We start from the raw sequence: 16,150 nt of genomic DNA, 5'->3' as shown, positions 1-16,150 counted from the left end.
AGGTGGCTGAGGGAAAAGAGAAAAGGCAGCTGGCAGAAAAGAGGAACAGCGTTTTATTATTGAACAAAAACTGGTGTCTACGAATTATACTGCTGCTAAACTCAACCTTACTGCACAAAGACGTAAAGTATTTCTTTATTCCTGGAAAAGCCCATAAAATGTATTTCCAAGAGACTAAGGCTCATGCTTGGGCAGATACCAAGAGAGAGGAGCACAACACACAGAAATACCATCAGAAAAAGAAAAGAAAAGAAGAGAAAAGTTAAGGTTTATCTAGCATCTGTTCGGGGGTGCCTGCGTGGCTCAGTTGGCCAAGCCTCTGCCTTCGGCTCAGGTCATGATCTCAGACTCCTGGGATCAAGTCCCAGTTGGGCTCCCTGCTCAGTGGGGAGCCTGCTTCTCCCTCTCCCTCTGTCCCTCCACCTGCTTCTGTGCTCTCTCTCTCAAATAAATAAATAAATTCTTATTTAGCCCCTGTTCATTCATTCAGTGTTTACTGAACACCTTTCCTGGGTCGGGCAGTGTGCACTGAGCACACACAAGGCGCCCTGCTCTTGGAGTGTTCTTGTGCAGGGACACAGAAAATTGAGTGATAATTTCAGATAGTAAAAAATACTGTGAAGACAAAATAAAAGAGAGTGACACGCTCTACAGCGATTTTAAGTCCATTACACAGTCTACTTTCCCATACCAAGAGAAATCTATCTTCGGACAGTCCTTCTTATTTCTGCTTATATTATTTTTTAAATGCCCCCTTGAGGCTGACTATTCGTAACCAGCCACTGGGCAGCCGTGACTCAGACACCGTCACAGCTGTGTGACTGTTAGCGACCCTGACTTAAACCTCCTTTTTCCCCTGTTTCATTCTCCACTTACTGAGAGCGAATAACTCTGTTTACCTCTACTACAAAGGTGGCTTTGAAGAAAAACGGGCAGATACAAATATAGTATTCATAATTCAACTTTCTATGGCACAAGTCAGCACTGACCCTTCGCTAATTGTCCCCCGTCAGCAATCTGGACAGCTGTGTCTCAGTCTCACGCTGACAATCACAGGAGCTCCTTAAAACCTGGGCCCCATTACCCAACAGTTTAAAGAGGTTTCCCTGCTTTCAAAAACGAGCCTGCTTCCCTTCCTCTCTCTCTGCCTGCCTCTCTGCCTACTTGTGATCTTTGTCAAATAAATAAATAAAATCTTTTTTTAAAATGTAAGAAAAAAATTACACGAGATGGGCCAAACCACCTTAAAATTGCACTAGGTGTACACTGTATATTCATCTATTTTGTAGAACAATTTAAACATTACTTTTTTGTTGGAAGTAGGAATACCGGAGTTCTGGGAACCTTGGGTTCAAATTCCAGCTTTACCATTATGACGGAGTGGATTTGGGTTAAGTTCAACGCCCTGTCCTTATCAACAAGGTGCCCCACCCACCTCCTTGGGCAAGTGCAGAAGCAGAAGGACCAGTCACAGGGGAAAGCAGAGAAGGGTTGATGGCTCGGCCTTCCAACTGTCTCCGGTAGCTGCTGACTTCAGCGGAGCCTCACGGGGCACATTCAGACCCCACGAAGGACCCAGCCCTTGTGGCAAGAATAAGCATCGTTGGTGTCAACCCTCAGACAGGGTGTCAGTGACACGGCCGCCACCCCCGTAGGACTAGGACTACGGACATTACTCAGCGGCTTCCTCTGTGATTCTATCTGCACTTGAGATTAGCTCCAGAGTAAGCTTAGTGCTGCTAGCCCCGCACCAGCCTCTGCTCTGGGGCGGGCTGCCTGCCTAAGATGCAAGGGTCCCGGAATTACAGAACACGTTTACCCCAGCAAAAGGGAAGTCAGCCGGATCCCATCTCCCACCAGATTCCTAGTCCATCCCCCCTGAACTATCTGCCACCAGGTGAAAGGCCGCTGAGGGCTGGGAACATTCTCCTCCCGGTGGCTGTCCCTGACCTTTCCCCGAAACTACTGAGCTGGCCGTCTGCCAGCAACCACCTCTCAGCCCTGGGTGTGTCCCCCACCTGGTTCCTGAGCACTGTCACCAAGCCCCACACCTGGAAGCTTCGCTCCCCTCCCTCTCCTACACTCTCAGGAGGCTTCAGCTGCCCAGGCCCCTTCCAAGTCCACAACCCTAGGAGGGACAGGCTGGCTGGGTTTGATTTTTTTTTAACAATAAGATATTGTTATTATATAGTCCCACATCCTCAAGTTTTCAAAAACAGACCTACGGAGGCCTCCCTTTCTCGGCTGCCTAGTCTGTATTAAAATGCCTTAAAATGTATTAAGTTAAATTGTATTTAAATTAAAATGTAGGGGCACCTGGGTGGCTCAGCAGGTTAAGCCTCTGCCCTCAGCTCAGGTCATGATCTCAGGGTCCTGGGATCGAGCCCTGCATCAGGCTCTCTGCTCGGCAGGGCACCTACTTCCTCCTCTCCCTCTGCCTGCCTCTCTGCCTACTTGTGATCTCTGTCAAATAAATAAACAAAATATTTTTTAAAAAAATAAAATAAATTGGGGCACCTGGGTGGCTCAGTGGGTTAAAGCCTCTGCCTTCGGCTCGGGTCATGGTCTCGGGGTCCTGGGATCGAGCCCCGCATCGGGCTCTCTGCTCAGCGGGGAGCCTGCTTCCCTCCCTCTCTCTGCCTGCCTCTCTGTCTACTTGTGATCTCTCTCTCTCTGTCAAATAAATAAATAAAATCTTTAAAAAAAATAATAAATAAAATAAAATAAATTAATTAGAAGTATTAAAAGTACTAAAATTAAATGTAGTAAAATTAAAATGCATTAAAATGTAAAAATCTGTATTAAAATGTGTGTACAGGTGTTTACCCGCTCCAGCTGCCCTCGCAAAAGTCTGGCTGCCAGGGCTGGGGCTACAGTGACTCTGGTTTTCCCCTGAGGTCCCTTGCTGTGGAGAACCAGCTTCCCCAGAGAGTTCCCAAGGCCTGAAGCCTCTGGGCTCTTCCCCACACACACGTGAAACGGTGCACACGGCCGCTTTCAGACTCTCCCTAATGGGCTTACGAATGGCTGAGCGTGTGGAGGGAGGGAGAAAGCCGTGCCGTCCCCCCACTCCAAGAGACCAGGAGCTCTCCTGGACTCAGGCCATGCTGTCATAGTGAGGCTCAGGCCCGGCGTGGCGGCCCCGCTGTGGCGACGCAGTCCAGACCAAGGACTCTCCCCGAGGGCCCGAGCGGGCTGCTCTCAGGCCCCACTCTCCCCCTGTACCGGGAGCACCTGGCCTCCTGTGCTGGATCTGGATCTGGATCCTAGACTCTTGCCCAGCAGCTCAAGAGCACTTACTCTCTTCCGAGCTGCTGGCTGAGAAGTTCAAAGCCAGATTTGGATCCCTCTCCAGCCCTCCTACGTGACTCTGGCCTTCTCTTACTTTCTCACCTTTCCTTTCAGCCCAATTCCTTGGATCTATTTAATCCTCTGGCACTGTGTGTGTTTTGGAGGGCAACTCCAACCCTTTCTAGAGAGAAGCAAGACAAATACACGAAAGGCTCGTCATCTCTAGTGATCACTCGGGGAGTCACCATCCACGGCGTGTGAGGGGGTGCCGGCCTGTGTGAGGGGCATCCAGCCCGAAAGGCGGGCTGACCTGAAGGAGGCACGGACACACTCCTGGGAGCAGAGCTGAGCCACCCCACAGGAAGCTGCTGCATCAGCCGAAGGCGTCACCCAGACAATGGACCCATCAGGACAGCCTAGACCTGGCCGCAGGTGGTATCGGGGACCTGGGACAAAGCACACGACCGTCCACTCTGGCTCTGGGTTCTCAGGTGGGTTCCATTTCATGTAGGGAATCAGAGGCCAGAGAGCATTTCTATTATGTCTTCCTTGTTGCTTTCTCCTAAGAATGGGAACGCTGGCAGCTTGTCTCCCACCCAGGAATCCACAGGGCCCAGCACCACAGGACATGCTCCTGCTGCAGCAAGGCAAGTGTGGCTCTGGCTCTGGGGGCTGCCGGGTCGGGCACTCCTTCCTTCCCAGGCCAGCCTCCATCCGCAGAGGCCGACCCAGGAGAGAGAGCAGGCGAGCGGGAGGCCTGCCCTGACTCTGGACTGTGCGCATCAGAGGACAGCGGCAATCCTATATTCAAGTCTCCACCTGGACTCAGGGATCATTCCCCTAACCGCCCCCCCTCTCCCCAAGCCACCGTCCCAAGAACTTCTGCAATTTCTCCCCAGTCTGCCGAACGTCATAACCAGCTCCGCAGAACATGGGGGGGGGGGGGAGGACAGAGCCAGAGTGGGCCATGGAAGGCGGGGGTGGGTAACAGGCAGGTGTCTCCCAGCCTGCTCGACCCAAGCCAGCTGCCCTGTCTGTGTGGTCTCTGGCAAACCCCGACCTCTCAGCCTGAAAGGCCTTCCCCCTGGGCCCCACATCTTCCCCTTCACACAGCAGTCCTGAGCACCAGCTACCTATCTAAATCACACAGGCGGGGCAAACCCGGGTGGCTCAGTGGGTTAAGCCTCTGCCTTCAGCTCGGGTTGTGGTCTCGGGATCCTGGGATCAAGCCCCGCATCGGGCTCTCCGCTTGGCGGGGAGCCCTCTCTCTCTCTGCCTGCCTCTCTGCCTACTTGTGATCTCTGTCTGATAAAATAAATAAATAAATCTTAAAAAAAAAAAATCACATAGGTGGCCATCACAGGCAAGCCCCAGACCCAGCCCTGGGTGGGGAGGGCAGCTGGGGCTCCAGGGATTACAGGAATAGGAAGGAAACATGAACGCCAGTTGAGGCCAAAGAGCTAAAGGCCTCTCCAGCCTGGAATTCTCCCGCAGTCCCTAGACTTCTCAGACCTTCTCCACACCTCCACCTGCCTGTCCAGTAGCACTCTGACATGTCCAGAACATCACCCCAACTCCATTCAACCTGCCACTCACAGCCACCATCTCCCACCGGCAAAGCTAGCAGTCCTCTACTGCTCCCTCCCCTAACCCGTCCTCCAGCAAGCCTGTCGGCTCCTCTTTAAGAGGTCCACAGCCCCGCCATCACCCACCTGGATCAGGGGGGTGGTTTCCCCACCCAACACACAGCCAGAAGAGAAAACACAGTGAGAGAAAGTACTCAGAAAGCTCTAGAGCAATCTGACATTGCTACAACATCCAATCATTGATACAAAGTATCAGGCTGAGCCCATCCCGAATTGGAAGAGCTGCTCCCTACCAGAGGCAGTTTGAGAAGCTGCCCTTCACCTTCCCCCACCCCACCCTCTGTCATACCCCTGCCCTGACCTCACTGGCCACTCCGCCTCACTCAGCTCCCGGCACCCAGGCCGTCTTCCTAGTCTGCAAACACTCCTGAACACACTGCACCCCAGGCCCTTTGCACTGCCTAGAATGCTCTTCCAAACCTTCACACAACACACTTCTCATCCCCCTTCAACCTTTGCTCCAACATCACTTTCTCAACCAGGCTTATTCTGACACCATCCTTAACACTGCAGACCACCCTCCCTCCTCCCCAGGCTCGACTGGGTCGTTTGGTTTTTGTGGGCTGCTTCCCAGCGCACTCGTCCTAGAACGTGCTGGATCACGTCTTAGGTTTATTGTGTCTCTTCCCATGAGGAGGGGCAGAGGGCTCTGTGCTTTGTGCTTAGGCACATAATAGGAACTCAATACACACTTGTTGAGTGAATGCAGGAACTTGGGAGCCAGAGCGCAGCCGGGGTGGGCTGCACAGACAGCGAGCCTGGGAGCGGCCCTCCGGGCAGACTCAGCACATCTAAGCCGTCAGAGGCCAGCCAAGGACCATGAGGGGCGTTGTCTGCCATGTCAAAGACTGCACTGGATCCTGGGAGAGCCTGGAATCTAGAGGAGCTCTCCAGGCGGACACGGATAGGGAGGCTAATAGCAAAGAAACCAATCAAGGAAAGTGGACACTGAATTGAGGTCATGGGACTAGAGATGAAGGAACAGAATTCGAGAAGTTTCCAAGGTCAGATCTACAGATGTCGGTGGGAGGTAAGTGGGAGGGAGGAGGCACAGGGAGATCAGATGGATAGGATACATGAAAGGAAGGTCTCCTCAAACATCATTATGATTTCTGTGGGTCAGAGCGGCAGCTGAGGCGTGAGGAGGTTCCCCACAGCGCCTGCTCTCCCACGAAGGGCCTTTCTCAGCAATCTGCCCCCTCCTTCACGCCAAGTCTACACCAGTACCCACCAGGCCTCCCCTGCAGGGTCTGGGGTCCCAAGGGTGCCCCCCAATTCGTCTCCCCTACATTGTGAACTGCATTTCAGGAGACCACTTCCCGAATGGCCAGCATCCACCTGACTCCCTCACTGCCGCCTTCCAAGCCGGTATGTCGGAGGGAAATGGCCACTGTGCGTACAATCGGCACTTACCTTCCACTGAACACCTGGTTAGGAGCCAAGGAAGAACAGAAAGCCATCACCAGCCAGGGTCCTGCCCCCCGCAACAGCCTCAGGGACCAGCAGCGTGTGAGATATGGAGAGGGACCCACGCGTTAACCAGGTAAAGGATGAAACGGTGACACCGTGTAACACTCCGCCCGAAACTCTTCTGGGACATGAGAAATTGTCAAACAAGACCTACTCGTTTTGATCCTTCATTTCTGCCAGAACCAAAGGAGGAGAGACGTGTGCAAGAGCTGTGTACCTGGAGCCACCTGCCAGCCGTGTGTGTGCAGGGGAGGCACCCCGTGGAAGAGACGCAGACGGGACTGAGGCCCACCTGGTGACACAGGGTGGGGTCCTTCCCAGCCACACGTGCAGAGGCTGAGGCAGGTTGGCCTTAGGTTAATACGCAAATGTCCCAGGAAAGCCAGAACCCAAGACTCGAAACAGACCTTCCCAGTTACTGACTGGACCCCAGAGTCCTGGGGAACCCTGGCAGCCTGCCCAAAACAGCCCCCAGAGACCTGGGGGAAGACACGGTGTGTACCTGAAAGGCCTCTGCGTGAGCCTTCAGACTTGTGACCGTCCGCACTCTCCGCAGTGCAAGGCTGGTCCTCCGTACAAAATCCCGCATAAAATGGTGAGGGGAAGACAGGAGCACAAAGGAAACTACCCCAGAGCTAAACCCAGTGATCACCTGCATACCCAAGTCAAACGAGCTGTAATATTAATGAGGCATGAATGAACCGTAACTGTCTCCAGGGCTGAATAAAGGCTAGCCACCTTATCGGGGAAGTCACACAAAGGCTCCTCGTCCGTTCCCCTTCTCGCAGGAGCAGAAGAGAACAGACAGCTTTCTTCTCTATAGCCAGGCTCCACTTGGGGGCTGGAGTGGACTGGGAACATTTTCTTGTAGGCAACAGGAAAAAAATCTGTTTTCAGTTTAACCTGCAACAGTTGTAGACTCTGACCACCATACATTATTAATTAGTCAAAAGAGAAGCCCCACTTTTAGTTACCCACTGAATCAGGTTATCTTCACTGTGACCTAGAATTGACAGTACAGCTAACTCTCTGTTTACCACGGTAATGGGGATTTCTGGAAGGATGGCAGTTAATTGAGAAGCGAGAACAATCCCATTTTGTCCTCATCAAGGCACGTTATCACTGCATCAAGGACGACGGCTTCCAGCGACTGTCCACCGAGGCCCTCAGCTTTGCCCGGCGTTGTGAGATTTCAACCGCGCTTTTCTGGCTCAACAAGCCAAGTGGTGTCCGGCCCCCACCACACCTGGGCCTGGCCCACAGCAGAGCCCCCTCCAATTTTTCTGGGCGTGGGGTCACAGGGAAATGCAAAGGCAATCACCCCGTGCCTTAGCCAAATGACAGCAGAAGTTATAGCAAGTGACAAAGATGGTCAGAGGGGAGCGCCTAGGGAGAAAGGAAGACGGGGCGGGGCCCTGGGTCCACGGGAGGCTGGACCGAGAGGCCCAGGAGGAGACAGGGAGAGAGTTGGCTGTACTGGACCCAACAAGCACACCCCCAGCAAGCTGCCCAGCATTTCTAGGAAGGAGAAAAGCAAACCGCCGTCCCACCTCGGGCTGCGCGGTCACAAGTGAGGCAGGGCTGGGACCAGTCGCCATTTGGGCGGGCAGCCAGCCCCAGGTGCGGCAGGAAGGGGTGGCGCTGGCTCAGCGGCTGCAGCTCCTCGCTCTGACCCAGCGGGGCCCCTGCGCGGTGCTGGGGACACAGCGAGGCCTCGGGCGCTGTCGGGCAGGGACACACACACACATACACACAGAGAGAGACACGCCATTAGAGGGAGTGGGAGCAGCAGAGTGTGGGCTGGGGCTGAAGCCCCACGCGCTCAGGGGTGGCCAACAGCCTGCTGACCACATTCTGACCCTGAACATGCAGCTCAAGCTCAAGGTCTGAGGGAACCGGAAACTGTGAGAGCTGGGACCATGGCAGCAGCCGTCAGCCCAGCGGAAGGCCGGCAGGATCTGTGACTGGAGCCCGATCTGGACACCCAGGCTCCTGCACCTGGACTGTCCCACAAGCTATCAATGAATGGGATGCTGCCTCAGCTCCTGCTTTGTATCCTCTGGGTTCTCGAGAAAAGTGACCGCAAAAGTGATGTGGAGAGCAGAGCAGCTGCCCATGGCAGACAGCGCAGACGCAGTCACTTCCCAAAGAGGCAGCTTGAGACCGACTCAACCCACAGCGGGCCTTTCTGGGGGACGCAGAGGCTACATGAGAGAAACAACTTCCCTCCTTACAGGGCAATCTTCATTTTGGGGGGCAACCTGGCCCTGGCGGAGAGGCAGGTCACAGTTCATATCAGGCAGTTTCCCGAAGGTCACAATCTTTGCTTCAACAGAGCAGCTCAAACTAAGAGGGAAACAACAGTAACTAGAAACAGGACAAGAAAAATGCTAACCTCTCCGAGCCTTTCGTAAGAATTTGGAATTCCTAGAGGCAGGAAGTCTGCCTTGGGGATGCAAATCTCCCAGCCGCCACATCTCTCGAAATGCTGCTGGTGGCAGTAGGGTGTCACACGGAAGCCCGCAAGCAGGAAACTCTAGTAGGTGGCCTGGTCACAGAGCCACCAACTAAACAAGGGCCAAGGGGAGTCTGTCAGGCGACAAACAACTTCCTTAAAACGAGAAAAAAATGTGCTGTTATGCCGACATGGTGTTACTGATTCCAGAAAGAAAGGTGGTATGGGGGCCTTCTGTTGTTTCAGCCAAAGACAAGTGTGTGCGCCACCCCTCCACAGGCCACCTGTCTTGACACTGCCCTGGGACAGCAGAGGGGCGCCCGTTCCCAGAGCCACTTTTCGTGAATGCCCAGGACGCCCACATGGCTCACAGAGACCAGCTTCCATCAGGCCCTGAACTCCACTTCTCTTCCCTGAAATATTGTCCAAATGTGGGGTAAGGACCCCTCAGATTCCCACATGCACAAATGAGCAAACAGAGCGGCCCCACCCAGAGCAGCCCCAGCCATGCAAGCAAATCACCAAACACTCATCCCCATGTCGGAGGAGAAGGCCTTGCTCACAAGGACCCCTGTGGAGCTTTCTGCCTTCTCCCTCTTTTACTGAGACAGAGACCTCCCGTCTCCCTCCCCTGGGATGCTGAAGGAGAGTGACGCCCTGGGCCAGTCGGGAGACCCGCAGCCCAGGCATCAGAACAACATTTAATAGATTAAAGAAACAAGGTTATCAAGAAGGAGCATCCATTTCCTCCTACCTACCAATCGCCGGGCTCCAGCCCTGCCCAGGGGTCCTGAATTGGACCACGGGGCAGCGGAAGGTCTTGAGACTCCTGAGCCAGAGCAGCCAAGGGACCCAACGCCCTCCTGCAACCATAAATGGGTGCAGACCACCGACACCGTTGTCCGGGCAGCCAAAAGCGGAGAACGGAGGACAGATGCGAGCTCTGGCTTAGCCCAGGGGCACCCACCCTGCCCGCCGCCCAGCGCTGCCGTGTCTGTGCCCGGCACCCTCTGGCAAGGGTGGGGAGCGTTTCCATTACTCACAGCCGTGGTAGGAGGCTGGAGACCCCCCGGCCTTGCCGTACTCCTGCTCTGAGTAGCTGGTGGACAGGTTGGGCTGGCTGGAGCCTCGGCCGAAGGTGATCTGGTTGCTGCCCATGCCTGTGGCGACCTGGGCCATGCGCTCTTTGGTTTTGAGAGCCTGGGCCCTCTCGGCCTTCAGCCGCTCCTCGTCCTTGAGGAGGCCCACCAGCTGCTTGGACTTCTCGCGCACGTTGATGCCCTGGTCCTTGCCGTCGCGGTCGATGTACTGGAAGTCCTTCAGGGTCTGGATGGCGAAGATGTTCTCCCGGCACTGCTGGGCCACCCGCTCGGAGCCCGTCTTGATGAGGTAGTCCAGCAGCGTCAGCGCCTTGTACACGTGCCGCCAGTTCTTGCCGTGGTCGTTGAGGCGCTTCCACACCATGCTCATGATCTCCGAGAAGGCCACCACGTTGTAGGTCAGGTCGGCGATCTCAGTCATCAGGGAGCTGGACGGGCCCCACGGGTCATTGGAGGTGGCTTCCCGCACTTTGATTTCAGCTTCCGAGTAATTGTTCACAATGTTTTTCATTTGCCGTCTGATAGAGGAAGTCGCCATTTTCACGTTTCTTTGTGACAAATGTCAAGCCCTTCAAAAAGAGAGACGCTCCTGTGCTGGGCAAGTTTGTGCCCTGCGAAGGTTCAGTCTCCGTGACAGGCGTGGAGCACGAGCCTGGGCAGTCATTTCCTCCACTGGAGTCTCAGGTCCGAGAAGCCAGAAGCCATGACCTAGAGAAAGAGAAAGAAAGAAACACTCCCTGTAGCACGAGCTCCCCTGGGACATCAGGAGGCTTGGCTCAGCCCTTTCTGTAAAAGGCAGGTACAGAGGTCTGGCAGGATCAGGGGTGCGGGGATGAGTAAACACGCCCCAGCCTCCAGAGAAGGAAAGAGATCCACCTTTTCCAAAATTACGACAAAATCAATATTACAAGTTAACAGTGAATTAAATCTAAACTCGAGGTCAAGCCTTTGGAGACAAGAAGTAAACGTTTTAACCGTTGTTCTAATTTTCGAAACACTTCCACTGGCACAGCTCTGCTCTGGGTTGTATTTTCACACATGGCAAAAGCCAGCAACAAAGAATCCTAACACTGGGGGCCGTCGGTCCTTACGAATTTTAAATTATCTGTGGGAGCAAGAAAGCTTCTCATTTCAGGTGTATCTTATCGATGCCTCTCTCTCTTTTTAAGTAATCTCTACACCAACATGGGGCTCAAACTCATGACCCTGAGATCGAGTCACATACTCTTCTGACTGAGCCAGCCGGGTGCCCCTAAGATGCCTAACTATGCCTTGGAAATTGTTCAACATCTGGCTTTGGTCCACCGTGCTTCTACCCGCCCAGGACGTTTTCTGTGAGCACTTTTCTCCTGACTCTATGAAGGTTTCCAAGTACTCTGGCAGAGCACAGCCAAGGCCCTCTGCTGGGCTTTCGAAGTCTCTAGCACCCAGCCTGAGCTCATACAACCCTAGAAAAAAATCCGGTTCTAGCCCACTCCCCTCATCTCAGAGGGGAAAAACTGAGGCCCTGGGTTACACAGTAACGGGTCCACCCAGCCCTCCCCAACGAATGCAAATCCCCTCTCTCTGGAGAAGAAACATTTACTGGGGTAGAGCTAGGTCCACATCTCTGACAACTGCCTTTGGTCCACAAGTGTTGTCCTGTTCACCAGTGACCACCCAGAACTCAACACCGTGACTCACGTGGACAGAAATGGTGCTGAATACATTTACGAAACAGATTGAAAACAGTGTCCCTGTCCTTAGGAAGGCCACAGTCTGGCAGGGGATAGAGGTGAGCACAGGGGGTCTGAGGATGCAAAGCTTGAGCCACCAACTCCACCAGCGGCTGGAGGCTGTGAAGGCAGGCTCGGGAAGGAGTTTCTGCCAGAAATAACTCTCGCAGTTATGTCTTCAAAGCTGAGGAGGGCCTGGCGGGGGAGGGGGGTGGGGGTAATGCAGATTATCCCTCATCTATAAAATGAGGAAACTGAGGTCCAGAAGACTCAAGAGATTGCCCAAGACGGAGCAGCACAGCTGGAGTCTGGACCCAAAGCAAGCGCCCTCCCCTTGCCCATCCCCCACTCCCACCTGCTGGACACATTCTGGGCTCTTCTGGCTGTGGAGCAGCCAAAGCAGCCTTGGGCCAGACTCTACCTCACTTCATGCTCATGAAAACCCTCCAGTAAGGTAGAGAGGAGGAGCAGGAGGACCTCAAGTCATGAGGTCAAGCTGACTAAGCAGCTCTCTGGGGGGCGTGGGAGAAGGCGGGGGATAGTGCCTGCTCCCTTCTCCTGCAGTGGTCCTCGCTCTCCACACCAAGCTGCTGTGCTGCTTCTGCCAGGGAAACAGTCGATGGCCCCCTCCGTCCTCATCTAAAGCCTCAGGCAGGCAACAGGAACATCAAAAAAATAACTAAGTCAACGTAAGTTGTTGGGGCTGGTGGTGGGGGCGGGGCGGGGGAGGGTGCAGAGCCGCAGGAAACGCAATGATCACTTATCACATATGACCATACAAACAAGAGACAGCTCATACAATTTCATCCTGGTGACAATCCACACATCTGCTATGGCGAACACGGCCTCCACTCCAGCCTCAACTATGCCAAGAATTCTGTCTCCATCCGAAGCCGCAGAATGGGGCTTCGGCAGAAGGTGGCCGTATTCCATCTCCCCACGGATCCGGCCTCCTCTGATAAACCCTCTAAAGCCCGTCAAAGGACAGGGATAAAGATTTTCACGGTGACCTGCACATTTATTTCAGTTTGGTTTTTCATTCACAGCAACATTCGCTGCTGGCAGAGATGGGATGGGCCCCAGAAAGCAAAAAAGAACCCTTTGATTTTTAATGAGCATCGGCCAACTTACGGCGCAAATACTCATCAGAATCAGGAGTCACATTCAGGTGTGCTTAATGCCCAGGGGCCACCAGGCAGTTCCATTTGTCCCTCCATCTGCTGCGCAGCAGGTGCGACCATCCCACCCTCCGAGAAGCAGGAGGAGCTGGGATCCGCCGCTGAAGAGGTCCTCCACCACCCTCCTCCAGGCCAGGAAGCAGCTCTAAGCATGACAGCACATGGTCCTCCTGGTTAAAAGGCCTCAAATGGTTAGAACTATAATGAGGAAAAAAAACCCAAAAAACAAAAAAAACAATTTCCCAGGGGAGAAACAATGCCCCAGGCTCTGCTGCCCTTCTAGTCCAGCCACCTTGGGCCCAGTGTCCTCCTCGGGAGAGGTCAGGGGGAGGCCATGAGGCCCAGCCAGGGCATCCACCAAGCCTCCTGGGCCTCTGGTGGCAAAGAAAAGGCACCAACTCCTCTGATCAAGGGCCGGAGTGCCCTCTGCCCTGCCAGACAGAGGCTGGCAAAGGAATTCCAAACAACCGAGAACCCAGGGCTGTGGACCTAGGCAGGGGTTTTCTCTAACAGGCTCAACTTGCAAAGACATCTGTCAGCACTCAATTTGAAATGTTTAGGCCTTAAGAAGAAGGAAAAAGGTAATAAAACATTTCTTACAGTCAGAAAAATATATAAAGCCCGTATAATTGGAACGGCTCCTGCCACTTTCTGAAAGCTATCACAGACCAGAGCGGCTTTCAGGATGGGCACGCGGTGAGAATGGGGAGGCGTGGGGACAAGAAACTCCCAAAAGGAGAAAGGACACCAAAGGCGCCTCCAAGACACCATTTTCAAGGCCAACCAGGTGATGTACCTCACCAGGAGACTCTGGAGACGGACACCGCCAATTCCAGCCGTGAGAGAAGCTGGCGACACGGGAGTGGGCGGCAGGATCCCAGCCCCGGCTGCATGCATTCGAGGTTCTCCCAGGCGGCCCCAACTGAAGACAGGGACGTGGGCGGCTCCGTCGCACTTGCCCATGTGGGCCTCAGACCTTGCTCTTCCCATTTAAAACTTCTCCCCCGTCCCAACCTCAGGACTGGGCTGTCAACACCTAAACATCTCTCCCAGCAAACATCTGTCGGGCACGTCCTCCCAAAAGCCAGGCCTGAACACGCTCCACCCTCAAGCATCCATCCTGCGCTATTTCCAGAACCTAAGTTTCGTTTTGTTTTTGCTTTTTTGAACGGTGTGTGTGCTCTGCCTTCTGAACTTTCCCTCTCAACCTGCCAGTTTTCTTCCCTTTCCAGCTGAGCCTGAAGTAACCAGCACGGGATCATGTGTTACCTCCTGGGCTCCTGACTCCAGCCGGGGAAGCTGTGGTCGGCTCCCAAACACCCAATCATTTATAAGGAGTTTCCGTTCAGATATGGGGAAGGCGGAGGGGGCTGCCAAATCACGGAAAAATAAACTTTGTTAAAGGTTTAAGACCAAGGGGTACCTGGATGGTTTAGTAGGTTAAGCGTCTTGGGTCATGATCCCAGCACCCTGGGATCAAGCCCCACACTGGGCTCCCTGCTCCTCCAGAAGCCTGCTTCTCCCTCTCCCACTGACCCTGCTTGTGTTCCTTCTCTCGATGTCAAATAAATAAATAAAATCTTTAAATGAACGAACAAACAAAAGGTTTAAGACCAAGATAGCAAAAAAGAAAAGGAAAAAAAAAAGAAGGGGGGCTCATTTTCATAAATTACATACCAACGACTTGGGACAAATGCCATCAGAACATCAAAACCAGAAACGCCTTAAGAAATGGAAGTTCTGGGGCACCTGGGTGGCTCAGTGGGTTAAAGCCTCTGCCTTCGGCTTGGGTCATGATCTCAGGGTCCTGGGATCGAGCCCTGCATCAGGATCTCTGCTCATCGGGGAGCCTGCTTCCTCCTCTCTCTCTGCCTGCCTCTCTGCCAGCTTGTGATCTCTGTCTGTTAAATAAATAAATAAAATCTTAAAAAAAAAAAAAAAAAGAAAGAAATGGAATTTCTATTGGGGCACTGGGATGGCTCAGTTGGTTAAGCATCCAACTCCTGATTTTGGCTCAGGTCATGATTTCGGAGTCATGAGATCACGCCCCACACCGGGCTCTGCACTGGGCGTGGAGCCTGCTTACAATTCTCTCCGCATCTCCCTCTCCCCATTTACCTGTGCTCGCTCTAATAAGCAGTTTTAAAAATTAAAAAAATAAAAGAAATTGAGTTCTATCATCAGGAATTACGTAGAACTATTTCATTGTAAGTGATAAAGTTTGTATAATTCTGTTACAACTTTAAATATTTTCTGAATGGAGATAAGTTAGAATTTCTATTCAAAGCAACACATTCTTCTGCACAGGGGCCAGAGGACATCCGTTTAGTTTCCTGGATGGTATGACCAGGGGTCCCCCCGTAACCCCCCTCACTCCAGCCCCAGCCTGAAGAGCATGTTCCAAAATTGTATTAATCATTCCTTTTATTAAGAATCAAGGCTTCTGATGCACGTGATGACCACCAGTAACCTCGCTGAATTGATAAAACTTAAAAACCAGCAACAAAACTGAACGTTTCAGCTGGCTTGGGGAAGTCTCACCATGGGCGATGCACATTACTGTCAGGCCTTCCAAAAGACCCTTGGGAGCTCTGGATCAAAAGCCACAGTCGCTTCAGTATAGAAGGAAACACTCATTTTTCTAGTCAGGCCCCAGTACTAGAAAAGGTTCTTTAAGCCGAAGAAATATTTCATTTCTGTTCTAGAAATGGAATCTGGTGCCTCTGCCTATGCAACATCCATATCCCCTTGTCTCAGACAGATCCTTGGTCTTCCATGGGGGAGGTGGGCAGGTGCAGCCCCAATCAGAGTACGACAGCCCCCGCAGGGGGCTAGATCAGGGTCAGATGCATGGTCCAGCCCCAGCTGCCTGAGCTGCCAGAAGCCACCAGAGGCCCAGGGTTTCCCTAAGTCTAAAGGGGACACCGAAGCAAGCAAAGAGCAAAGGGAAGGAGCAGGAATGAGACAGAACATGGCTGGAACCACGGGGTCCACCTGTGCCGGAGCCATTTCTGCACGTCTCCGCAGCAGTAGCCAACGTGGTCAGCTGTTACCTACAGCAACGAGTGCTGAACAGGGGCCTGAGCGCAGCCAAACACCAGATATATGGTGAGGGGGCCTCCCCTGAGCCTCCAAACAGGCCTCAGGTAGAAGCGCAGGGATACCAACCAGCCTCTCCTCCGTCACACCTGACCTGTCACCTCAGGCTGACCCAGGAGCTGCATCCTTCCCGCGGAGGCTCATCACTCCTCAAAATGCAGATACCCCAGCCAAGGTCTGGCCATCACCCTTTGTC

General features: G+C 53.4%; 1 protein-coding gene across 1 annotated transcript in view; it reads right to left on the bottom strand.

Annotated features, from left to right (window-relative positions):
• EPN2 (epsin 2) overlaps nucleotides 1-16,150 on the bottom strand; it is an 80,869-nt gene that overhangs the window by 33,947 nt on the left and 30,772 nt on the right. The window contains exon 2 of the mRNA XM_080827017.1: nucleotides 9,906-10,670. Within this exon, the coding sequence (XP_080683143.1) occupies nucleotides 9,906-10,500 (595 nt within the window). The 5' untranslated portion in view covers nucleotides 10,501-10,670. The remainder of the gene's footprint in view (nucleotides 1-9,905; nucleotides 10,671-16,150) is intronic.

Source organism: Martes martes (assembly GCF_963455335.1).
Source record: "Martes martes genome assembly, chromosome: 16".
NCBI classification, from domain to species: domain Eukaryota; kingdom Metazoa; phylum Chordata; class Mammalia; order Carnivora; family Mustelidae; genus Martes; species Martes martes.
This window is presented reverse-complemented; position numbering and strand designations above follow the sequence as displayed.